Here is a 26,765-nt window from a genome sequence, read left to right on the forward strand (position 1 = left end):
TGGAAAGGTATGAATGTCTACTACATTTTTTCTTTGTTTTCCTATCCTGATTCTGAGTTTATGTGAGTTGTTTATCCCATTTTGTTTGATGCTGTCATGAAATGTTTCAGCACGTTGCTGCAATCTGTCCTTATCTTATAAAAATCATACAAGGCCATCAGATTGTCCAAAAATCATGAAGTATAGTTTTCTGGAAAGGTTAGTGTATCTAGTTTCACTGAACTTTGGACCACTTTTCCTAATTCCAATTCCTTTAAGGGTATAAGTACCAATCTTTGCAAACTCGTCCATGCAGCCCATTGTTTGCATCAATCAACTTCGAAAATTCATAATAAATTCATAAAGGCTCCAAATGCCATGAGGTAAAAGCCTATAATCAGGTATGGAAGTCTATTTTCATCCTTACCAAGGGCTTAACTTAATTCCAAGCACAAAAGTTCAGCTTAGTACAAGAGTGCAAACTAGCCCGAAAATTTACAAATTTCATGTGCTAACTTGTCATGTGCACAAGTAATTCTACAAAGCATAATTTATGTAACAATGAAAATGATCCAACATTCCATTTGAAGTGTTTGCAGATCTTCAAGTGAGTAAATATCAAGTGAATTTTGAAAGCCATGTTATATATACACATTCCTTTATCTGTTTTGTTTCATGTGTGACACATACACTTGAAAGCTTTTACCTTTTGATAGAGGTATGCAAGATTAGTTTCCAAAGATTTTGCGCCCAAGGTACCCTTTTGTGTTCTTTAAGTATCAACACTCCTAGTGAAATATGATTTTAAAATTTTCAATAATTGATTTTCTTTTTTCTTGGATCTGACAGTGGGATATTCCAAATTTGGATATTCCTACTTCTGAGCCTGAACTAAACTTGCCCACAACCTTGAGAGAGCTTTCATGTGAACTTTATAGGTTTATCATAGGAATGTCCGAATGACGGTTATGCCCTTCCTACCATAAAAAGCCATTTATCAATTGATTTTTATATCATGCAATTTATCTTACCTAAAAATTTCAATTTTGGGATTTGTAAATTTAGTTTTTTGAGGTGATATATTCAAGTATACAAAAGATGATAAATGATGATGGGTTTCAACGAGCACTTTATATGATTGACATTGGCCAAAATGACATTGTTGATGCGTTTGCCAATAAGTATTCATATGCCCAAGTTGTAAAAAGAATACCATTAGTTCTTGCAGAAATTAAGAATGCCATCAAGGTGAAATTAAATTGTAAAAAAAAAAACACAAAAATAGCCCAAACAGTTAAACTTTTGACTCATTTCCATTTTATATTTATTTTTTTGTCCAGAGTATACATGATAATGGTGGCAGTAAATTTTGAGTTCCTAACATTGATTGGTTTCTTGTTATGCTCAAATCTTAATAGCTATCATGCCAACCTTCAACAATAGTTTTGGATTGACAACTTCTAGCAGAAGATATCGCGTACGTGTTCTTGTGCTGTTATTATGGATTCGGGAACATCCTTGCTTACTGGTCCAACTGTATGTATCTCACGTGAAGCTTCTATTAGTACTTTTAATCTCAGGGATTTCAATTGTTTCATATTTCTTGTATAATAAATATTATGAAATATTAGCAATGTGTTTCATTTACTTAATATTCGAATGGTTATTTGTATTTGACATATTAGTGCAATGAATTATTCTTAGTGTTTATGGTATTTTATTTTGTATTATTAGACTTTTAATGTGGTATTTAATTTGAAAATTAGTAAATCTATCAAAAAATATATAATTTTAAAAATATTTAAAATTATGACACGCAAAATGCGTGTCGTCTTCCTTTATGACAAGGGCTTCCATGATACGCAAAAATGTGTGTCATCTTCATTTATGACATGGCCTTTCTTGACAGGGGCTTCCTTGATACGCATTGTGTGTCATAAACATGCGCGTCGTAAGGTTACGACACGCAAATGCGTGTCGTCTTCCTTTATGACAGGGCCTTCCTTGATACGCATTGCGTGTCATAACCGCGCGTCGTAAATGCGCATCGTCTATAGACGACGCGCAGAAGCGCGTCGTCTCTCTTTATGACAGGGCCTTCCTTCACACGCATTTGCGCGTCGTCTGAGCGTTTTACGACGCGCAATGAGCGTCGTAAAAGGCCTTTTTTCTAGTAGTGCCATGAAAACCGTGGATAAAATACAAATCGGTGAATTATAAAAAAAGGGATAATGACTTAGGAGGGTAATTACCTATTAGCGTTGTTCACATATTGGCAACTTGTTTTTTTTGTACCTAATATACCAACTAACTTGTTTTAACCGTTTACATTATAACAATATTACCGGCTAACTCCATTTTAACCGGTAAATGCAATTTATTCATTTAAATGAAAAGGAAAATGAAATACGTGGCTTAATACGTGGCTATTTCACCCTTTGTCTATATTCGACTTCATTTAAACAGGTGTAAAGGTGTATCGATCTAATTTATTTAGGGTTCTTAATTTTAACAACTACTCCCAAATCATTCCCCAAATCGATCCTGGTTACTTAAGTTTTCTCAGAATTCAGTCGATCGAAGCAATAGGAACTGAAGTTGGGACTTGAAATCGTCTAACGATACGTATTGAACATCAATGGAAGCATCTAATGGTAAGTATCTCACTATAGATTTTCACTTCAACGACATGTTTGCACCAAACCCGTTAGTGTACTTAGACCCTATGAGAATGTCAGTTCGTGATGTGGATTTTGGTGGCATGGACTATAGAGAATTTGTGTTGTGGGTTTCAAAGCTGACAAGACGAAGCTGTGAGAACTTGTACTATTGTAGTACTCATGAAAGATTGGCAGAGGGTATCAGAAGAATCGACAATGATGCTGACTATTTTGAGTTTATTGAAGATGGTTACATGGATAAGCAGGAGCTAAGGATGAATGTGTACATTGACCACGAAAACGAACCCATTCTTGACTGGGCCGATAAGGAGTTGTTAACAGGTGATGAGCTGTCTGATGTAATAGAAGATGATGATACAGAGTCACAAATTTCAGATATAAGGGAATGTGAGCATGAACCTAATGGAGAGGTGCATACATTTGACAAAACATATGATGATGAATTCTTGAACAAGTTGTGTGGTAAACCCATTCTCAATAGTAATCAAGAAGAAGTAAATGATGTTGATGATGATGAAGATAGTGATAAAGATGATGAAGTTGTGTTCCCTGCCTTTGATGAGAAGCAAGAATGGGATAAAATGGTCCCAGTTTTAGGTATGAAGTTTGCCAACCCTCTCGAATTGAAGCTTTGTCTAACCAACTATGCTGTCAAGAATGGGTATGACTTATGGTTTGAAAAAAATGATCATCAAAAGCTGTTGGCAAAATGTTGTAAATATAAGAAGAACAAGAAGAGTAAGAGTTGTCCCTTTAGGTTGTGGGCAACCTGGATGAAGAATGAGAGGTCTTTTCAGATTAAGTCATTAATTGATAGGCATAATTGTGCAAGAGTTTTTAAATTTGGGTCCATTGTAAGCTACAAATGGATTGGAACTCATTTCATGAATGATATATTACAGAAACCAAAGATGAGCATTAGGAAATTGAAAGCTAAGGTCAGTAAAAGGTTTAACCTGATAGCTAGTGTTGGACAATGCAGAAATGCTAGGAAATATGCATTTCAGCAGATAGAAGGTACTTTAATAGAGCGTTATGCTAAAACATGGAGTTATGGAGAAGAGCTAAAAATGACAAATCCTGGATCAACAGTTAAGATGGAGGTGGATGTGATGCCTGATGGAGAAACATACTTCTCAAAGTTTTATGTGTGTTTAAAGGGTTTGAAGGATGGATGGATGGAGGGTTGTAGGAGGGTAATTGGAGTAGATGGTTGTTTCTTGTGTGCCTAAGAAACCTAAGAAACAAGGTATGGTGTTAAATTATGTAATATATTATACTTGTGTGCAATTTCTGAATTTTTTCCCTTTTACAGGTAAAGTAGACCTTGAAGCTGAATTGGAAGTGGAACATGTTGTCATGTTTGAAAGTGAAAGTGATAGTGACTTTGAAAGTGAAAGTGATGTGGAAGCTAATATTCCTGAAGTTGAAGTTGATGTTCCTTTCGTTCAAGATAACCTTGTAGGGGAGATTCAAGATGACATTCAAGTTGATGCTAACATTGAAGTTGATGTTCCTGAAGTTGATCTGGTACCAGAAGTTGAAGTTGATGCTAACATAGAAGATGAGATTCAAGCTAACATTGAAGTGGAACATGAAATTGAAGTTCAAGATAATGTGGAACAGGAAATTCAACACAATGCAGAAAATCAAGTTAGGAAGAGGACAAGAAAAACTTTAGAAAGAATCACAAAGATTCAGATAAGGAAAAACATAAGGAGGAAGGAAGGAAGCAGTACTGACCACCCACTGGAGATTTGAATTCAATGTGTTGTTTTATTTTGCATGTTTTGGAATCTTGGGTCTTGTAATATCGTTTGGCACAATAGGACAAACTTGGCACATCTTTTGGAATATTTTGATACTTTAACATCTTGGGTCTTGTATGTTTGGGAATATTTTGGTACTTTAAGTACATGTTTACCCTCCCAAGTCATTATCCCTAAATTAAGTACATGTTTATTTATGTGTTTGTATACATTACATGTTTACTGTCTTAATACATCAAACTCCCAAGTTACATGTTTACTGTCTTAATACGTGTTTATTTATGTGTTTGTATACATTACATGTTTACTGTCTTAATACATCAAGTATTAAACATCAAACTTTAGTCATAACTTTCATTGCATACAAAACTTCATGAAGTACATTATTTAGTCAGAACACATCAAAGAAGAATACATCAAACAACAGTACATCAAACAGGATACAAAGAACACATCAAACTTTAAAAAATACATGTTTAACATACAAGAAAAATAACACAAACAATGCAGCTTTATGAGTAAACAACTTCCACTTCACTTTGTCCAGTTCTTGTCTGAAAACCAAATCAGAGTTCTTCTCTTCTTCCAACTTCTTCCTGCAATAAGTAATTTCGTTTTCCAAATTTCCAAGCTTGAATGTTAGGTTGTAGATTTGTCCCAAATCACTGTTCTTCTGTAGTTGGTACTCATCGTCTTCCAGCCATTCCCAGAAATTATATCTTGGAGTTCTTGCACTCTTCATGAAAGAATAAAAAAAAATTAAATTGAAGAGAAGATGAAGAAGAAGATTCAGTTTCGGGTTGAATAAATAAAACATATTTACTAAAGAATTTTGACAAACTCGAAATTTTCTTCCTGGATTGTCGGATGTTCTTGAAATCTTCACACGAGATGGCATGTCGCACTTACATGGATGGTCAGCTTGGAGTTCGACATTTTGTTTGGAAGAAGCAGATGAAGAAGCCATTGTCGATCTAGGGCTTCAACGACAAACACCCTCTATATAATAAGTGAGGTGTAAATATACACGTAACATGCCACGTATAATCTTCTGGAGCCACGTATTTCATTTTCCTTTTCATTTAAATGAATTAATTGCATTTACCGGTTAAAATGGAGTTAGCCGGTAATATTGTTATAATGTAAACGGTTAAAACAAGTTAGTTGGTATATTAGGTACAAAAAAAAACAAGTTGCCAATATGTAAACAACGCTAATAGGTAATTACCCTCCTAAGTCGTTATCCCATAAAAAAAAATGTTAGTTGGATCGAATGGTATAACCCCTTGAGCGTTGACCTCATGCTCCTTTTAATTCTCATATTGCATTCTTATGTTTGTTTTTTGTTAGCTTTGTTTCTTTTAATATAACCGGAAACCAAAAAAAAATCAAAATTATTAATATGATTTCATGTCTTATTTGGCCATATACTTGTCTAGCCTTTGACCATATTCCACGTGCCATCATCACAAACGTCAACCTTCTTCGTAATGATCCACCGAAACAATGGCCCGTGAGCAGGACTAGAACACGGCACTGACGCCAGTTTGTCACGGGTGTCTCCAAAATGGGCTTTATAATGCTGTCAAGTTGACTTTATTAACCATGGCCCCTTTTTTTTAAATATTTTATTTTTATTAAAAAACATAAAGTACTATATAATCTGACGACTAATAAAATAGTTTTAGTTGATCGAATGTTTAAACTTTCTAACAAGGATAAAGTAAAGGAAATAGCGAACTAAAGATTGGGATATTGATTTTAAATAATAAGTTTCAACTATATAAATAAATTAATTGTGACTGAAAACTTGTTATAAAGAATAAAATTGTATCTTTTGACATACAAGAAGAAGTAACTATGTAATGTCATCGTTCAACAGCAACAACAACACAGGGAATTCAATGTAAAAGGAAATAGAAAGAGGTAGATGACAACATCCGTATCTTCAAATTGGATAAAACCATTGGGTCACATTATTTACCTATGGCATGTTCAACCAAAAACTTGAAAAAACGCAAACGTAGAAAGTAAATCAGAATGAACACTAAGATATAAAGATGAATAAATCCAAAACTATCATTCCATTTGTTTAATGTTTTATTATCCAACTTGTGTTGTTTCTTTAACTCTTCTATGTAATCAACACATCAACGATAAGCATATACGCCAAATTTAATTCATTTATATGAAATATATACCAACTCGATTTCTACAAGTTTAAAATAATGAAATACATTTCCCTCTTACAAGCCAATCAACATCCGAAGAAAAGTTGTAGTTAATGTCTAAAGTAATTCTTGATATTTTTAAAAAGAAAGACAATCACAAGTGGTATCATGACATAATATTAATTGAAAACGATGCCCCATTATCATATTGGGATTTGATTCATTGCATTATTTTTAACTAAAGTTACTTTTAGATGTTATGATATATTTCCGTGGGAAAAAAAACTTTATTGGGTCCAATAATCCAATTATAATATGCAAAGCCTAACTTATGATACTTTTGCAACATACAAAAATTTAAAATAATAGTCTTAATCTCTTTCTATTCTCATTGATAGGCTTTTGGTTGAAATACTATTTTTAACACACAAAATATCTGAAAAATATGACGTGTCATGTCAGGTTTAAACATTAAATGGATTGAAAAATGTTGATCTTAATCTTACATGTTTGATTTTTTTTCATGTCATGTCATCTTGTTTATTCGTATTGGGTTATGGGGTTTAGACCTTGTAAATGTATTATGTCACTAAACGTATTAAAATAGTAGGAGTGAAGCAAATGGAAGGAAAAAAAATGAATGAGAATTTGACCTTCAGCTAAATAGTTCCATATTATAAAACGGATTTTGTTTTTTTTTTTTTTCATTTTAATACGGTTCGATTTTGGGCATGTCCACTCTGCCTAAAAAAATCATTGTATGTATAAAACAAGTATTTTCGAGTTGAAATGTTTTATGTCATATTAACATTTACAGATTAAAATCTGTGACCTAAACTGTTTATTGGATGGTATTTTCTTTTCAAAGTCAGAGAAAAAACGTGAATATATTCTAACGTGATTATTTAAGCCCAAGTTATATTATTTTATAAATTTAAAATTATAATAGGAAAAAGGAAACGTAAATGGGTTAATAGCCCATTACGATAAAAGCCCATTTCTATAAATTTTGTTTTCTGCCACAAATTAGACGAAACTCGAAAAGACGGAAACTTTCTTGAATCATCTTTCCTCTCCCCAATCCCTCTGAAGATTTTCCATCCCCGATCTTCGACAAATCTAAGAGGTAATCATAATTTGTTCATCTTTTATTGAAATTCAAGGCTGTTTACGATTAATTGGTGATTATGTGTTGCTATGATGTAATTATTGATAGTGTTAGGTTACGTTGTATCTATCGTATCTGGATCCCCAATTACGTTTCCATATGATTGATAACTGCTTGATTGCCAGTGTTTTCTTTCTAAATCCTGTTTTCTTTTTAATTCAATACGATTTGAAAGTCCGATTATCGAAACACTAGGGTTAAGTTGTTATTCTGCTTTGAACGCTGAACCCTAATTTTGAAGACCACCTCCGGTCATCGACCCTTAGCCCCTCACTTCACCATCCTACCCACACGTTAATCCCTCCTTACGATTACGACTTAGTAACTTACAATACACTCTGTTCTCTAGTTTTTTTCAGAAAGCTTTTTATAAAATTTGATATCGAGATTTCTTATATACTTCTAAGAATCTATACGCTCTTTAGAATTCTCAAATCTTTAGTCGTTACACAGGTGAGACATGATCTTGCTATCAAAATCTGATTATATGTTGTATTCGTCTTAATTGACAGATATCTGTTTGAGTTGTCAAGATGCCAGCCACAGCAGGTAGGGTTCGTATGCCAGCCAACAACCGGGTGCACAGCAGTGCTGCCCTACAAACCCATGGTATATGGCAGAGTGCAATTGGATATGACCCTTATGCCCCTAACAAAGAAGACAACAAGAAATCTGCTGCACAACCTCAATCCTCTAATGCAGAGCCTGAAGGCGAAAATGCTTATGCTTCCTTCCAGGGTTTACTTGCACTTGCCCGGATCACAGGGTCCAATGCTGACGAGGCACGTGGGTCCTGCAAAAAATGTGGTCGTGTTGGACACCTCACATTTCAATGTAGAAACTTCTTGAGCATCAAAGAAGACAAAGATAAAGATCCTGAAGCCATTCAGGCTGCTGTTATGTCAGGTTTAGAGAAGTTGAAAGGGAATGGAAAGAGAACTGAGAATGATAGTGATGATGAAAGTGATGAAGAGGAGAGTGAGAGTTCGGATTCTGATTATGATTCTGAGATTGAGAAAGCTATTGCTTTGAAATACGGGAAAAGGGTTGGGATTAGTAAATCAAGAAAGAAGAAAGATGATGATTCTGATGAAGATGAGTCGGATTCAAAGGAGAGGAGAAAGAGAGGTAGGTCAAAGAAGAAGAGTGTTAAGAGGAGTAAAAGTGACAGTGATGATGATGTGAGTGGAAAGAAGAGGAAGAAAGAAAAGAGAAGGAGAAAGGATGAGTTGTCAGATGAAGATGAAGATGATGATGATGATGATAGAGAACGTCGATCTGAAAAGAGGAAGAGCAGGAGAGAGAAGAGGAGAAGGAGAAGCCATAGACATTCAGATGATGATTCAGATAGTTCTGAAGAAGAGTCGAGTAGGAGACATAAGAGGAAGAGCAAGAAGAAGAGTAAAAGTAAGAGTAAGAGGGCAGCTTTGTCTTCTGATTCAGATGGTAGCAGCTTTGAGGAGGATTCAAGAGTTGGGAGGGACAAGAAAAGGTCAGAGAAGAGGAGGAGTAGAAAGTGATTTGTTTTTTTTTTTTTTATCATCAAATGGAGCCTCTTCTTGTTTGAAAAAGGTATCACTTGTTATCTTGTTTGAAGCTAGTAGTGTTGATTTGATGTGTTTGATGATGATTAGTCGATGATTATGACATGTAAACCCTCTTGTTTTTTCAGAAATTGAAATTGTGTGTGCTTGTTGTATACCCTATTTTCTGTGGCAAAAGAGTGTTTAACATATCCTTCGTATCTAATCCTATGATCCCATAAATTTGATCCTCAATCTAAATGTTGTTGATAGTTTAAAACCCCAAGTTCCTACTTGCATTACGAGTCTTTGATATGAAATAAACTTGAACCTTTACCCATGTAATCAAAACCTTGAATTCACCAAATCGCACTAATCATTATGAACTTCAAGATCCCTAATTATATATGTATTCTAAGTATAAATGTCGGTGGGTTGGCCTCTTTTTTCTTTTCTCTCCATTTTACTTTTCCTATTTTTCATTTCCAGTCCTTTTCTTCTAATACTAATACAGCCGACCTTATATGAAATATTTTTGAATTCTTATTTCATTTTCTTCTCCACAAGTAAAAAAATTTTCCTTTTTTTTTTCAATCATCAAGGCTTTCTACCTGCGCTTTTCTTCTACCATTCCAACTATTTCGCGAGGTGACATCCTTTCTTTTATGGTTCTGTTCCATAATTTTACTTATCCTGTCTTTCTTTATGCCCTATTTTCGAAGCTGTCCAACTTCACCAATCTGTTTACCTTTCCTCGATTTTACTGCATATGTATGTTTTCCCATTTGGATTGTTGACTTATTACTTTCTTCTTTCGTTCATACCCTATTTATCACTGACAAAAAAAATCTCTTTTTTGGTTCGATTCTAAAAAGATTAAAAAGGTTGACTGTTGTCTGTCATCCTTTTATTATGAAAATTAATACAAAGATTATTGTCTATCATCCTTTTATTATGAAAATTAATACAAAGATTGTTGTCCGTGTCCTCCTATTCTGATGTTTGTCCTGATTGATTTTACTACATCTGTATGCCTTCTCATTTGGAATATTGGCTTATCGCTTTTTTTTCTTTGGTTCATACCGTATTTATCACTGACAAAAAAAAATCCCTTTTTGGATCAATTCTAAAAGAATAAAAAAGTTGACTGTTGTCATCCTCCTGTTATCAAAATTAATACATAGATTGTTGTCCATAACCCCCTGTTCGATGATTTTGTGTTGAGAAATTAAATATTCTCCTATATTTTGTTCCTATTTTTATTCTTACCTATTTAAGATGATGACAAATGTATAAATTTAAAATCTCAATCAAATTTAAATTAAATTTAGTGATACTTGTCACCATCTAAAATAAGTAGAAGGATAATAGGAACAAAAAGTAGGAAGCTATTTAATTTCTTTTTTGTGTTTGGTCCAAAAAAAAATTAAACATTTTTTACGTCTGAAAAAGATAGCCTTTGAAGGTGTGTGCTCCATATAATAGTTTTTGTTTATAAAACTTATATGGAAAAAGCTGATAAAAAATTGTTTACCCAACTGCATGATACACTCAAGGAACTAAGAAATTGGCATACCAATTTTTTTTTTTTTTTTTTTTTACTTTCTTAATGTAAACACCCATACTATGCTTCTTATTTTTTTGGTTTTGCTATTTTATTTTTCATGTACTCTGTTTATTTTTTGTATAGTGTAGTTAACGATTGGCTTAAAGGTTTACTTTTTGTATTTTCCATTATTTAACTGTTTATTATTTACTTTATCATGTATTAGTGCCTTAATCTAATTTCAGTACAGCACACACTTTCTTTTCATAACTATCTTATCTATGCCTTCATCATGAAAGAGACGTTATACACCCGATGAACATATTGCATCATCTAGCAACCATCCTTACTGATTCTTTATACATAGACAATGGTGACAGTACCTGTGTGTGTCAGCATTGCTATGCCTTATTTTGGTACGATGAGCGTGTTAGTGCGATGTCATCCAATTGAGCACGGTATAATCATTGTTGCAAAAATGGCTAGGCCAAACTTCCATTTTCTATGATTCCTCCTCCGTCGTTGGTGACTTTATTCGATCAACCAAAATTTCTTGTCGATATACGTGATTACAACAGTATGTTCACGATGACATCTTTTGGTAGAAAAGTTACGAGTCTATAAACATTGGCTCTGGTCCATACGTTTTCAAAATTGATGATCGGGTTTATCATCGACTTGGTTCGTATTGTCCTCTGCCTAATGAACGCCCCTGGTTCTTGCAAATGTATATATACGACACTGAAAACGAGGTGTCTAATAGGATGAGCTTCTTTGCTAATGAAAACCGAACACCCTTAAACGCTGACATTGTCACTCTACTTATTCAAATTCTTGACAATACTAATAAACTGGTTAGACTTTTTAGGAACGCACGTGACCTTCATCATTCTTCTAATATACCAACTTTTTCAATTTGTCTATACATATCCTATAACTCTTCGCATTATGGCAATCCTACTCCAGGAGGTTGTATATAGGTGCTATTTTGAGTGACCTATATCCCGAGTCTGACGGTTACGACATTGTCATACGTCACAGGGTTAAAGGATCTCAACGAATATACTTTATACATGCCCTTGCAATATACTTTATTGTTTATACATGGTGAAAGCGGCTGGTCTGATAAGATGCCTAACTGGTGACGAGTAAACGAAAGATAGGAAAATGACATTGAACATGTTCTACCAATTACACAACCGACTTCATCTGTATACTTTGCTTCTAAGAGGCGATCGCCTTTTTCAACAATACATGGTTAATGCGTACGCTTGCATAGAACAAGATAGACTTAATTACTTGTGATATAATCACAATGCCCTACAAAATGAATTTCTTCAGGGTATACGTGGTGATAGTAACGGGAAAGACATAGGCAAACAAATTTTTTTGCCATCAACATTTACCGATAGTCCTCGCTATATGTATAAACATTATCAAGATGCATTGGCGATATGCAGAGTTCATGGAAGTCCACAATATTTCATTACATTTACATGTAATGTCAAATGGCCATAAATTTGTAGATACATGGATAGATTTCCAGCATTAAAAGCCGAAGTCCTGATATTATAGCAAGGGTCTTTCACATGAAACTGCTTTCCTTCACTAACATTCTCAGAATGCAGAGACCATTTGGAAAAGTTTCAGCATGTAATCTATTTATTGCTTGCTAGATGAAACCAATGATTCACTTGATACCAATAATTTGTGTTTTCAAATACAGTTTTTTTCTAATCCATATCTATACACAATAGAGTTCCAAAAGAGAGGTCTCCCTCACTGCCATCTCTTATTATGGATTGATCACCCAAACAAGATAAAAGACGCCAGCCAACTGGACAAATACATATCCGCAGAGATTCCATATCTAATTACCGACCCAGTTATGTATTAGATAGTAATTGAATCTATGATGCGTGGACCTTGCGGAATTGCTAAAGGTGACGCCCCATGCATGTCTACAAGATCCTGCTAAAAAAAATTCCAAAGGAATATCAGATGGTATCTACATTTGACAAAAATGGTTACGCGCGTTACAAGTGAGGTCCGACTTCTCACTTTGTCCAAAAGAATTGAATTTTCTTTGATAATAGTTACGTAGTGCCCTACAATAGGGCTTTGTTACTACATTTTCATGCCCATATAAACATCGAATACTATGGGTGGAATATGCTAATAAAGGATCATATAAAATTCGCTATTACAATAATCCCTCTACCATTGCTGATATTGGGACAAATGCTCTTGCTGAAATTGACGAAATCAAAAACTTTGTAGATAGTAGATTTATCTATCCTCACGAAGCGGCATGGAGAATTTTTTTGATTTCCTAATACATTACCGAAATCCTCCTGTACAGATAATTTATCTAAAACCACAATATTTGCTTACAAATTTAACACCATTACCAGATCACCTACATTGCCTTTTTAAGGTCCTTGTTGTTCATCTATAAAACATGCAAAATGTCACATCCAGAGACAATGAACAGCTTGACAATGTCTTGTCTAATCCTTATACAAAAGCCACTACTTTAACAGGATGGCTTGCAAATAATAATATTGACGCCAGCAGACGCGATCTATGCTATGTTGATTACCTTTATAATACCGATGGGTACAAAATGGAAAACGTTGAAACGTAGAGTCACAGGCAGACCACCAGCTATAGGTCGATTAATATACATCCATCCATCTGCTGGTGAGGCGTTTTACCTCCGAATAATGTTGCCACATCAAAAAGGTTGTCGTTCCTTTGAAGACAGAAGAACCGTAGGTGGTGAATTACTTCCAACATTTCGAAGCATGTGAGAAACTTGGACTGCTTGGAGATGATAATGAATGGTTCGATGTAATTGAAGAGGTTGCTGCATGGGCAATTGTTGTTGAATTAAGATCTTTGTTTACTCATATGCTTTTGTTTTGTGAGATCTCAAATCCCAAACGGATTTTTCAGCAACAGTGGAAGAAATTTGCTGACGACGCATAATATACACAACACATAGTCAATGATGAAGACCAAATGCAATACGTTCTATATGAAATTTAATTATTAATTCGTTCAGGAACGTCAACTACCTAATTGTAAGCCTTCGGATTACCAATGCCAAAAGCAGAAATGTTAGCAACTTTAACAAATAGACTCATCATGGAAGAGAAAAATTACGATAGGAAAAAACTAACAGAAGACGATGACTCATATTGTTCTACTCTTCACCCGAAACAAAAGCTTATATATGAATATGTCATGACGACTCTGACAAGGAATGAACAGGTTTTGTCCTTTGTATATGAACATGGTGGCACTGGAAAAACCTTTCTATAGACAACATTAATTTCTGGTCTACGTTCCAAAGGGAAGACTGTTCTTGCAGTTGTTGCATCGGGTATTGCGTCATTATTACTCCCTTCTAGAAGAACAGCTCATTCGCGATTTCGCGTTTCAAAATACCGCTAGATCTTACTGATACTTCATTGTGCAATATAAATAAAAACACATAGCTCACCCAACTACTAATAGAAACAACACTCATAATTTAGGACAAAGAACCAATGAACGATCGTAGGTGTTTTGAGTCTTTGGGCAAAAGCCTCAAGGATCTAAAAGGTTATACTAATCAACCATTCGGTCGTAAATCAATACTTCTAGGAGAGGATTTTCGCCAAACGCTACCTGTTAACGCAAAGCGTCAAAAACAGAAATCCTAAACTCATCCTTGCCCAGATCACATCTATGGAAATATTTCAAAGTTTACAGATTAACAAAAATATGCGCTTATACAAAGACCATACATGGATATAACAAGTAGGCATGAGGTGGAAACATTCTCACAATGGTTACTTGCTATCGGTAACGGAGAATTAGGCATTTCTGAAAATGACGGTCCATGTAACGCCAAGAAAATCGAAATTCCACCACAATACATGATACCTCCACATTTTTTAGCTGTCCAAAAACTAATCATATTCATCTATGAAAATATTACTCTTGAAAACCAAACGGTACTAAATCTTTCTGAAAAAGCAATAGTATGTCCAAAAATGAAACTGCCCATGAAATAAATATGATGGTTCTGAAGAAGACTATTGGAAATAGCAAAATTTACTTAAGTATAGACTCAATAATCCCAAACACCAGTTGTCACGGTGATTCCGACCTGCTGTATCCACATGAATACTTACACATGTTAAACTTCAATGATATACCACAACATCAACTCAAATTGAAGATCAATGCTCCTGTTATACTTATGCGTAACATCAGTCCAATTTATGGCCTATGTAATGGAATAAGATTGATAATTACACAACTTTTATCAAGATTCATTGAGGCACATATAATGACTGGAACGATAATAGGCCGTATAGTTTATATACCCTGCATCACTTTGACGCATACAGATAAACGAGCTTCCGTTTACTTTGAAAAGAAAACAATTCCCATTGAAACTTTACTATGCACAATAAACAAAAGTCAAGGCCAATCGCTAAAAAATAGTCATCTATCTTCCATAACCTGTTTTTGGCCATGGTCAACTCTACGTAGCACTTTCAAGAGCAACATCTCCACAGTATCTCAAACTTCTAACTATTCCACAGCCAAATGAACCTGCAAACTTAACCAGAAACATAGTTTATTCATACTTTTTTTTATCAGAAATAGATAATACTTTAAACCATAATTAAACTACCTGTATAGCATAACTAAGGTAAAACTATTATCAAACATATGTCCTACGCATGTTACACTGTCTCATTGTATTGTACTTCTGCTAGGTTGGTAAACACCAATTCAGATATCTCAAACCTTTTTATTATATGATTAATGTAATTATACTATGACTTTACCCGCTAACGACCATTTTTTTTGTCTGTTTTCTTCCTACATCCACACATAATTTGTTTCTTTTTTATCTAACCTATATCAAAGGTCCATTAGCATTCGTGTTTACATCATCAACAATATGGTTGTTAATCGATTTCATTACATTGTCTATATAGCACAAAATGTATTGGATAGCAGATGTAAAACCCAATGAAGAACTCGTACCACTACAAATTAGAATTATCAAAAAGTGGAAAACATGCACTACTGACCAAGATTTATGCTACATGTCTATAGACAGACATGTACGTCTCTCATTACACATCTATTAAAATATTGATTTCATATACATATATAAAAATTGCTATTAATCTATTACAGGGAGATGCTATAGAGGCAATGGTTGACCCAAGGAAAGAACAATCTTTAGATGCCAAAATGATAGTAAACCTATGCTACACTATAATTGGATATGTCACACTCCCAACCAGAAAATCCAAGAGGGTCATCCGACATGACGCATCTGTACATCTCGGCGACACAGCCCTCTTCGAACCTCTCTGTGACCCAGTCTTCCCGTCCTAATTTTATGATTTTTCTACATATAACATCCTCCTGACCAAACAACTAAACCCAAAACAATTGAGCGGTAAGAACAACCTATTTTAAAATTAACACAAAATATACTCACATTATGATTGCATATAATTTAGTTTACCCGTTTCCAAACCATATAGGCCATGTTGAGACAATATATCCTCTACTAATCCAAAAGGCAAAAAGAATAAAAAAAGGTGAAAATACAAGAAGAATGGTTAGTACCTTCCACTATTGAAATGTACCCAACAAAGAGAACATTCACAAATTCATATTCTAATAATCACCACCAACGACATGGAAAACATAATAGAAATCACTTTTTGGGATGAATCCATCTTCCCATATCAGAAAGAGGAAGCAGTTGGCAAGGTTTTAGCAGTTATTGCTACACTAATAACTGAATGTAGCAATAACTGAATATCAAAGTATATTACAAACCCTTTTGCTTACCTTACTTTCTTAAACAAATATATGCATCATTAGTTACCCAACTACTTCCAACAGACAACTTGCAATTGAAACTACATAGGCAACATTAACGTTCCTCAATCCGCGAATCCCGAATTTGCAAAGTATAACTAACAGGTACACATCTGCCCCTTACCTATATAGACTCAAACAACCAGCATATGTGCAACAAATGTAGTGCCCCGACTCTCAGGTAGTACTTTAAATATAATATTTTTGGGTTTTGGCCCTACTCGACGAGTAGCAGCGGGTTGGATCGCGAATTAAGTGATCCACTAGGCAAGTCCTTGTGGGACTCGGAGAGTAGGAGCTGGAAAGTGAAACCCTAATTCCCGGGGTTGCACCCCTATTTAAAGAAGCTCAAGCCTCTTTCAGTTCCTTGGCAGCCCCCCTTTCCATCTCTAACTCGTGTGTGTGCCTTGTGTGTTGAAAGCTTTGAGAGAAGATTTTGGTGTAAAAGTTTGGGGAAAACAAGTGTTTGGGTATAGGAGCTGGGAGGAGATCCGAATTCTTCTGCTGTGGACATCTCTTGGGAAGGTATTAAACCATTACCCTTAGTTATTTCAGTCTAGACCTTATCTTTGAATGAGTTTAAGGGTTTTAAGAGGGTATCAAGTTGGTATGGCAATCTATGGGCTAGATCTAAAGTTGTTCATATCTGGACCCTCTTTGGAGCATTCAAGCATAAAGTTCCAGCTTTAGGCAAGATTAAGGTTCCCTTGGTCCATGAACACCCATTAAAAGTTTGGTTTTGGCATTAGGAGCTTGTGAAGCAATGCATGCACGTAAAGTTTGCAACTTTACGTGATAAGCAGGCCTAAGGAAGTTGGATCTGCAATTTGGGGCCTTGCCATGGCTTAAAGACGTCTACATGTTAAAATGACTGTAAGGACTCGGCGAGTCGCAAAGTCGACTCGGCGAGTCATATGAAGATGTGCATTGGACTCGACGAGTTGGAGGAACAACTCGGTGAGTCAGATGAAGGAAGCCATGAACTCGACGAGTTGTTTGAACAACTCGGCGAGTTAGATGAAGATGGCCATGAAACTCGACGAGTTAAAGAACAACTCGGCGAGTCATATGAGTTTAACCAAGGATATGGTTGCGTGTGTGCCCATCGAGTTGCAAGGAGGAAACTCGACAGGTGGCCTTAAGAATTGATCAGGATTCGAAGGAACTCGACGAGTCACTCCGATGACTCGGCGAGTTGGAATGTGCTCCATGGACTCGACGAGTGGCCGAGTGTACTCGGCGAGTTGAGGTCAACATGGACTGTTGACCTTGACCGAGGACTTTGACCTTGATCAGGAATTTACTAAGAGGTTATGGGGTGTCTCATAAGAGTAAGGACTTATGAGTATATTATGATATGGTTATAGGTGGTGGAGTCGGTGTCAAGTGATCCGATAGTTGGCGTTTGCCTTTCGTATTTACATCTGCGAGGTGAGTTATCCTCACTATATCGATAGGGTCTACGGCACCAAGGCCGGCCCTTTATGATTTACATCCTGGTTTAGGATGGTTGCTTTGTTATTGCCATGTTAGATTTCATCCTGGTTAGGATGGGTGTTATGCTATTGCTATGTTAGAGTTCATCCTGTTTAGGATAGTTGTTATGCTAGAGATCGGTTAGATCGGTTGTCATGGTATGCTACATATGATTCTGATCTGTTAGATCGGAATCAAAATAGATAGTATGTTATGCTTTTATGATCCATAAGGAATGGTATATCAGTGACCTGTTAGGTTGATGCTCTAGTTACGAGTGAAACTCTATGATTGATGGTCAGTGAGATAGATATGTTTGCTATGTGTATGTGACAGTACATGATAGTATGCGTACATGGTTATTTGCTTGTTGGTTGGGTTGAGGCGGTCCTGCTTTGTGCTGAAGTCCAACACACCCTCTGAGCGGTCCAGGGAGACTGTAGGCCCACGCGGCGGACCAGTCATGTTGAAGGCTCAAGATAGATTCAGATAGACTATAGGCCCAGTAGGGCGGACCAGTCCGGCCGATGGCCCAATATGTATGTTGTTTGATTGATCGTTATGGCTATGGTTTCTACCAGCGTGGTATTGGAATTTTGGGGATAGCTCACTAAGCCCTCGGGCTTACAGTTTTCAGTTTATTGTTTCAGGTACTTCAGGAGAGCGAGGGAAGGCGAAGGCGTGACCGTACCGCTCCTCATCCTCATGATCTATTTTCGGACACTCTGATGATAAATGAATTGGAAATGTTTTGTAAAAACAATTACTATTTGACTCTTTTGTTAGTATTAAAAGTTTAAATTTGGTGTAAATTTTATGGGTGTTACAACAAAACCAACAAACCATATCCATCTATGAAATACTAAACAAGTTCAAAGAAGATCCAATGGTACATACTAACTTATCAGTATTACTCTTAAAGACTTACACTTCATCAACCTAATATACTGAATAAATATCAAATGCAACATAACAAGTTGACATGCACAACAAGTGTGATAGAAATCACATTGCACCGTAAGTGGTACAATGTTACATGTCCGCGTCGTCCAAAAAAAGTATTCCTACAAAAGGGTATAACCCCACGGTTTGTATGCAAGGACGATGGCTATGCTCCTGAACCAAATTTCATGTAAATCTCATTCCAACGTGAAAACAACATAATATTCTTTTACATCGTGCTTTACATTAATCGTTATTGTTTTCAAATGACCAGGTATTGCGTAAACACAACAATTGCAGATGAAAGTACAAATGCAAAAGTTATATTCTTCAATGACGCCATGACACAAATGCTTGAAAAAAGTTGCCACGACAAGGTCATCACACATGGACATTTAGACCCTGACATAACTCCCCTAAAAATACTTGACATACGAGGAAAACTATGGTCTTCGATATTGCTATGGAGAATGAAGGAACAATGGCAATTAACAAGGCAATACCACAAACGACACTCGAACCAGTAACACTAAATCCTAAGGCAACAGCAAAAAGGCAGCCGCCATCATCACAAGGTATACACACCTGCTTATCACCTTTTTTCACGCGTACTACATGTAACAGACACTCAATTTCTTTTAATGTACTTGTAGCACATGACATGTCGCGTAAACAAAAGAAAAGTTAGATACGACAGTAGCACTTTTGATGCATACCAAAGGAGGAATTTTGACAACGACAAACAACACGGGATGGATTTGTGCTCCTCAATCATAAGATAAAGCAACATTTTCTGCCCAAAAGAAAAGAGGCAACACCTTTTGTATTATGCAAGTACATCCTATAATTGTTGTTAACCGTCGTATCATTGGTACCTCCCAAAACTGCAACTAAACTTTTGAATGCATGAATGTACATAACTTCTATATACTTCCTATATAATTCTCTACCCATCATAACAGCTAACTTTCTACCATTTCTTAAATACATCACTGCCGCCGCAACGCGCGACACTCGTAAAATACTAGTTAGAATATAAAAGCCTACACACGATTAAATGAAAAACGGAGACTCAATAACAAGAGAGGCCCAAATTGGAGAGTTGAAGAAAAATAAAATGGGGTGATTGAGTATGATGACCAGTAATGTGTGACAAGGAATGAAGACCTAATCCATGTGAAAGAGTTTTGCAAGAATGGACATGTGGTTAGGTAAAAACTATAATTTCGGTCCAAATAGATTTAGATTAGCACTAGAGCTCCAAATGATTCATTTTACGAGTTTGATCTAATTTGTTTTAAACTTTTTTATAATGACAATTTTGTCATTTGTATTTTCTTTTTTCCAATTTTTTATTATAGAAATTAAAAAAAGAAAAAGAAAATTCTCTCTTTCACTCTCACACTCTCTCTCTCTCTCTCTCTCTCTCTCTCTCTCTCTCTCTCTCTCTCTCTCTCCCCTACCATCGGAACCCTCAGATCGGAACCTGAGATGATGAAGGCAGTGGCGTATGACATTTTACCATAAATCAATTAAAATAATAATAATAATAATAATAATAATAATAATAATAATAATAATAAAATCAAATCTATTAAACCAATAGGAAATTTTTTTTAGGAACACAATGACATTTTACCATAAATCTATTAAAGTAATACACAGATGTAGCCACAAAAATGAATTTCCTTTTTTCTATTTTTTGGCTAAAGTTTTTCAAGTCACCTTAACAAAATAAAAAGTTCATATTACATCAAAGTTAAGCTTTTTCCTAAATTAAAAATGTTAAAAAGACATATAGTCCCCACCATATTTATTAAATACGTTTTTGTTTAATTTTTTAATTGGTTATAAGCTAAGGGTCCTACAAAATCAATGAAGAGTCTAGAACATAAACCACGTCATTAATAAAGAAAAAAAAGTACTAGTTGTAGATTCGGGTAAGGTAAAATAACCAATGAAACAATAAAAAAATTGTTGTGAATTGGAGACTGAGCCGCTGAGGAGAGAGAACTATCAGATGCTTGAAGGCCAGAGTTTCCTTCGGCAGTGGAGGAGGCGAGGTTGCCAACCTTCAATGGCGCGGTGGTAGCAACTTGGAGTTGATCAACGATTAGTGAAGCATGTGCCCTGTGAACTTGCGTGAACTATAAAACAAGAGTTTGACTTGGAGAATGAAACGAGGATTGCTGAAAACAATTCTTCTTTCTTTTTTATTTTATTTAATTTTTACTTGTATTAGACTATTTTTATTGGATCATATCTTAAATTAATTATATATTTATTATATATTTATGGTGTTTGAAAATCTTGGTTTATACATATTTTTTTACAGATAACATTAAGATAGTTTACATCAAATATTTAAGGGAGACAATTTTAAATATTTATATATAACCTCTTATAAAAAAAAATAAAAGAAATTAGGCCACCTGGACATAAAATAATGAAAACCTTTTGAAAAGCGCTTGCTAATTAGCAAGCTCATTTGAAAAAAAATGTGAGATAGCTTTCATTATAAGCAATAACTTTTTCAAAGTTTTTCATTTTATTTATTAAAAAAAAATCTTATCGTAAATGCTATTTTTTAATATACATTTAAAATTATATCAATATTATATATCATTGATAATAGTTTTGGTTTTACTTTAGAAAAAGAAAAAAAAAAGAAATTAAATTGTCTCCTACTTTTTATGGCTACAAATATTCCTACCTACTAATGATATGAAACGTGTCATCATTTCAACATTCAATTTAATTTGATTTGATATATTCTTAATATACTCTTAATGATATAGTTAAAAAAATATGGAATAATGACACTTATAATAACATTAATGTGTATGAATATTTGTAATATTTGTAAGCATTAAAAGGTAGGAAACAATTTAATTTCTCAAGAAAAATTATTATTAATAATCAGTTTTGATAATAAAATAAAAATTATTATTATTAAGGTAATATTTATAAGTAAAATGTGATGTTTTTAAATTGAAAATATCTCTAGCCTATCGGTTAGATTATTTGGTATGAGTTTCTCAACGCAGTTGAGACTTGAAAGGCTTAGGTGGACAATCTCAACAACATTGAGGCCCATGGAATACTGTCCGAACCTAACATCTCATGGCTATGGCTATGCGTAGAGAGCTCAACGCAAGACAACACATTCTTCTCTCTTTCTTCCTTTATTATTTCCTCTATTTTTCTTCTTTCTTGACATTAAGAAGACGTTGTTCATGGACGAACACCATCCCCTATAGGAATGGTGGAGAGAAGAAAAAAACATTGATGGTGATGTGACAACGTGGTGAGTGGTATCATATCAAACAACCCTAACATATTGGTTTACCTCATGAGTAAATTACACGAATGGTCCCTATGATTTAGGGTAATTTATGCGTTTGATCCCTAACTTATTTTTTTAACTCGGAAGGTCTCTACTGTTTGTTTTTGTTACGTGTTTGGTCTCTATCTTACCTAAAAAGACTATTTTGCTCTTGATTTTATAAATTTATTTAAATAAACATACCCCACCCCCTCACATTACCTTACATACCCCACAATTTTTCCCTATTTAAATAATAGTCTTTTTAGGTAAAACAAGGACCAAACGTGTAACAAAAATAAATAGTGGAGACCAAACGCGTAACAAAAACAAACAATATGAACCTTCTGAGTTAAAAAAATAAGTTAGGGACTAAGCACACAAATTACCCCAAACCAGAGAGACAATTTTTGTAATTTACTTACCTCATTAAGGTCAAATTTTTCATCCCTCTCCATGTCCATCCGAGAACCCTGACCCAAGTTCATCTCATATCCTAAGCTAAGTATGTCCACCTCATTTCTTTTATATATTTTGCATATATTTTTGTTTTCGTTACTCCAATTTTTTTTAATTCCTAATTTTTTACAACTTTGTTTTTTTGAAATATCTTCGTTTTCCCTTTTTTACAAGTTCAGTTTCCAATTTATATATTCGTTTTAGTGAGTGTACGTTTGCGAACACATAACTATCTTTTTTTTTTTTAATATTGATTTTCATGAACTTTAAACATGTTCCTACGTATAATTAGCCGGTAATATCATAAAAGACCTTATATATATTGAGTTTTTTTTAATTAAAGCTAAATTTTATTTTATTTCAATTTGAAGAAAACCTTGCATTTTTTATTTTTATTTTGCAAAAAAAAAAAAAAAAAAAAAAAAAAACTCTCCATTTTTTATTTTTTCTTGAAAAAAACCCTACTTTATGTTGAATTTGAGATAGATCTATAATTAAATGTAATCTTATTGTAAATTATGTGGTCTTGTCTATCATACAAATACAAATTTTCCGTAACAATGCATATGAGTGCAACCTCTAGTTATGTAACATTTATGTTCAATTTGAGATAGATATAACTACGTAAGGAATTTATGACCTTGTAATATATGTATTTTATTATTTCAACCAATTAGCTTAATTTATTAAAGGTGTAAAACAAAATATATATTACTTCTACAAATTAAATAATTAAACGATCAAACTGAAAAATGTCATCAAAATTAAGTATTATTAATGTATATTTGTTTTTAACTTATTTGTTTTTACATCAATGTAAGCCAACATGTGTGGCTAAATTCTTACATATTCAACATTGGATTGTCAATTTTGTTGGTTGAGACTTGTGATGTTTATGTGAGATGTTATATTATTTGTCCATTTATTTCTTGTATATTTTCCGACATCATGACCACGATGCTAGGGTTTTATATAAATTGGTAATTTATTTGAAAATGCCAGTTATCTATGGCATATGTAATTTAAGGATAGAAGTAACAGATATAATTTATTTTGTATAAAATTTTGGTTCTATGTAATGAAATTGAGCAATGTTTTTTTTTTTAGGGTAAATTACACCATTTGTCCCTGGTGCATATGCCAGAAAGCGTGTTTAGTCCCTATTTTCAAAAATTAACTCGGACCGTCCCTCGTTTGTTTAAAACTTCCACATTTCATCCCTCTGGACATAAAATGACATTTTTGCCCTTATTTACTTATTTTTGATTTATTTATTAATTATTAATACTAAGCCATTAAAATTATTATTTATTAAATATGTGGGCCATTTGTATTCAGCCATTAGAAAATTACTTCCGACTACCATCACCACTTCTGGTCACCACCACCACTAACCTCCGGTGAGCGCCACCGCTACCTCTGTTACTCGAGAAAACACATGTAATCCATGTTCTAATCCAAAAAAATGCTAACCCAAAAATCCGTTCAAGACATCAAAGCTACTTAAAAAATCAAATCCATAAACTCATTCACGACATCAAATTCATAAATCAATACTGACATAAACGAATACTCATACATACATAGACAAAAACTACAAATCTGGTTTATATCTTCGTATGAATTTGAAGAAGAAACCCCCATATGAAAAAAAAAACTTCTGATGCAAATTCGATTTCTTATGATTTGAAGCCTAATCAATCAGATATTAGTTCGATTTCTTCTGAACAGTCATATATGAGGTGCAATCGTGGGGAGAAAATGAAGGAGAAGGAGATGGGGGTTTGGTCGGAAAAACCCAAGGCAATAACAAGATCTAGGGTATGGCCACCGCAAGTTGGGTCCCAAAAATCATTGATGTTCGTGGTCGCCAGATGATTTGGTGGATCGATCAGGGGCAGTCGACAGTGGTTGCAATGTCTCCTTTAGTTAATGTCCGAGCTGCAAAGAGGATTGCTCTTATTCTTTTTCCAATGAGATAGTTGTAGATCTGAAAATAACGATGGTCGATTTCAAGAAATTGGGTAGTCGAGTCTGTTGGTGGTTGAGTCCACATTTCCGACATGAATCGAGGAAGGTAGGTGAGGAGGTGGTTAGTGGCGATTGTCAACCAGGTTCTGGCGGTGGTTGTATCTCCGGTCGCCGGATTTTGAGTTTAAGGGGAGGTGAGGGCGATATGAAGAGTGTGAATGGAGAATTAATGTATTTCTAGGTAAATCGGGGGTGGGGTGATAGGTTTAATTGTTTATAAATTATTAATAACTGTAAAAATAAAGGATTAAAATTTATTTTCTGTTTTTCTTATATAAACAAAATAAAAGAGTAAGGGCAATATAATCATTTTATGTTAAGCAAAGGATGAATTGTGAAGATTTAAACTAAGGAGGGATGAAACATGCAAGTTTAAACCAAACGAGGGACGGTCCGAATTAATTTTTGAAAATAGGGACTAAACACGCTTTCTGACATATGCACGAGGGACGATTGGTGTAATTTACCCTTTTTTTTATCACAGTGCAACTTAATCTTTATCTTTCCTCAACTAAGGGTTAAATATACACAATATAGAAGAAGGAAACAAGAAAATCAATAGCATCAGCATGTTTTCAAATACCTTATCAAGTCATTCAACTTGTGCAAACAAGTACAAAAAAAAAGGGGAGAAAAGCAATCGTTAACGGAAAGCATACATATCTCTTTATGTTTATGGTGTTTACTTGAAAGACTAAAGCAACTCTATTAGACTGCAAAAGTGACCTCCATAGATGTTGTATACTTGTATTAGTCTGGTGTAGCTGCACCTTGGTTGAGTTCTGCAAATCTCAATCCAACACGCATTGAATGCTTCAAGAATTTCTCAGCACATCTCCTCACACACGTCTCCTCTTGCTTATCCAACGTTTTGCGTCTGAATGTATCCACACAATCTGTAAAGCATCTCTCCACAAGCGTGTTATACATTCTCAAACTGCAATCGAGAAGAAATGATGAAACTATCAGAAAAAAAAAAAAAAAAAAAAAAAAAAAGTTACAACTGAATTGTAACATTCAACATCTAATTTCAATTTCAAAGTTGACACTCATATCTAGATCAAAAAGCATAAGATGGAAAGTAGGAAACAGAAACGAAGATCTGCAACAATGTGAAATAGTATTGGGGATCAGATGAGTAACATACGTATGATATGTCACTGAATTGGTGAATCGATCAAATTGAAGAAACAGTTTCGTTGGGAGAATTTCAACAGATACTGACCGAAACCGATAGGGTTTATAGAGCATTTGACATATCATACAAAAACACATAAAAAAAAAAAAGAGAGTAGTGAACCTGTCACGTATTTGAAGCTGGTCGATCATGGTGGCCATTCGAGCTTGATCCTCCGCTGGAAGATTCCCCAGATCTCCGAGCATACTTTTGTCCATTTTCGACTATTCTCTGGAGATTTGCTTCTTCTGTTCGTTCTGTAACTAGTGACTAGGGTTTCAATAGCCAAGGATAAATTAGTGCAGAAGATTAGAAGAGTAGAAGGTATTTTTTGGGCTTCTATGGGCTACTCTGTAAGTATGAAACTTGTATTCTTTGGGCTTCTAAGTCTATAAAAATCATGGTGGACTCAAAATCCCTAAAAATTACTCTACTATAAACCTTTTCTCACAAATCACGCTCCAAAGGATTCGTAGATTGTGGTTATTGTGGTTTTGACTTTGGTTGATTACTTTGTGAAACATAGTTACTTTTAGTCTTATTTTTTTTGGAAGTTCATTCACCACTATTGTCTCCAACATCTAATTGTCTTTTGAAAAATTTGTTAATAG

The 26,765-nt window shown here is 34.5% G+C and overlaps 2 protein-coding genes across 2 annotated transcripts; one reads left to right on the forward strand and one right to left on the reverse strand.

The window, feature by feature from the left end:
* The first annotated feature begins 7,613 nt into the window (after positions 1–7,613).
* Positions 7,614–9,467, forward strand: CXIP4 (CAX interacting protein 4). The gene is made up of 2 exons (XM_079003568.1): positions 7,614–7,726; positions 8,281–9,467. Exon 2 carries the CDS (start codon positions 8,302–8,304, stop codon positions 9,286–9,288), a length of 987 nt encoding a protein of 328 aa, XP_078859694.1. The 5' UTR covers positions 7,614–7,726; positions 8,281–8,301; the 3' UTR covers positions 9,289–9,467.
* A 16,044-nt stretch (positions 9,468–25,511) lies between these two features.
* Positions 25,512–26,442, reverse strand: LOC145055272 (mitochondrial import inner membrane translocase subunit Tim9). The gene is made up of 2 exons (XM_079003569.1): positions 26,278–26,442; positions 25,512–25,914 (listed from the first exon to the last, which is right to left on the reverse strand). Exons 1-2 carry the CDS (start codon positions 26,370–26,372, stop codon positions 25,728–25,730), a joined length of 282 nt encoding a protein of 93 aa, XP_078859695.1. The 5' UTR covers positions 26,373–26,442; the 3' UTR covers positions 25,512–25,727.
* Positions 26,443–26,765: the final 323 nt, after the last annotated feature.

This window comes from Lactuca serriola, chromosome 5 (genome assembly GCF_051521515.1).
Source record: "Lactuca serriola cultivar US96UC23 chromosome 5, Lser_US96UC23_V15, whole genome shotgun sequence".
NCBI classification, from domain to species: domain Eukaryota; kingdom Viridiplantae; phylum Streptophyta; class Magnoliopsida; order Asterales; family Asteraceae; genus Lactuca; species Lactuca serriola.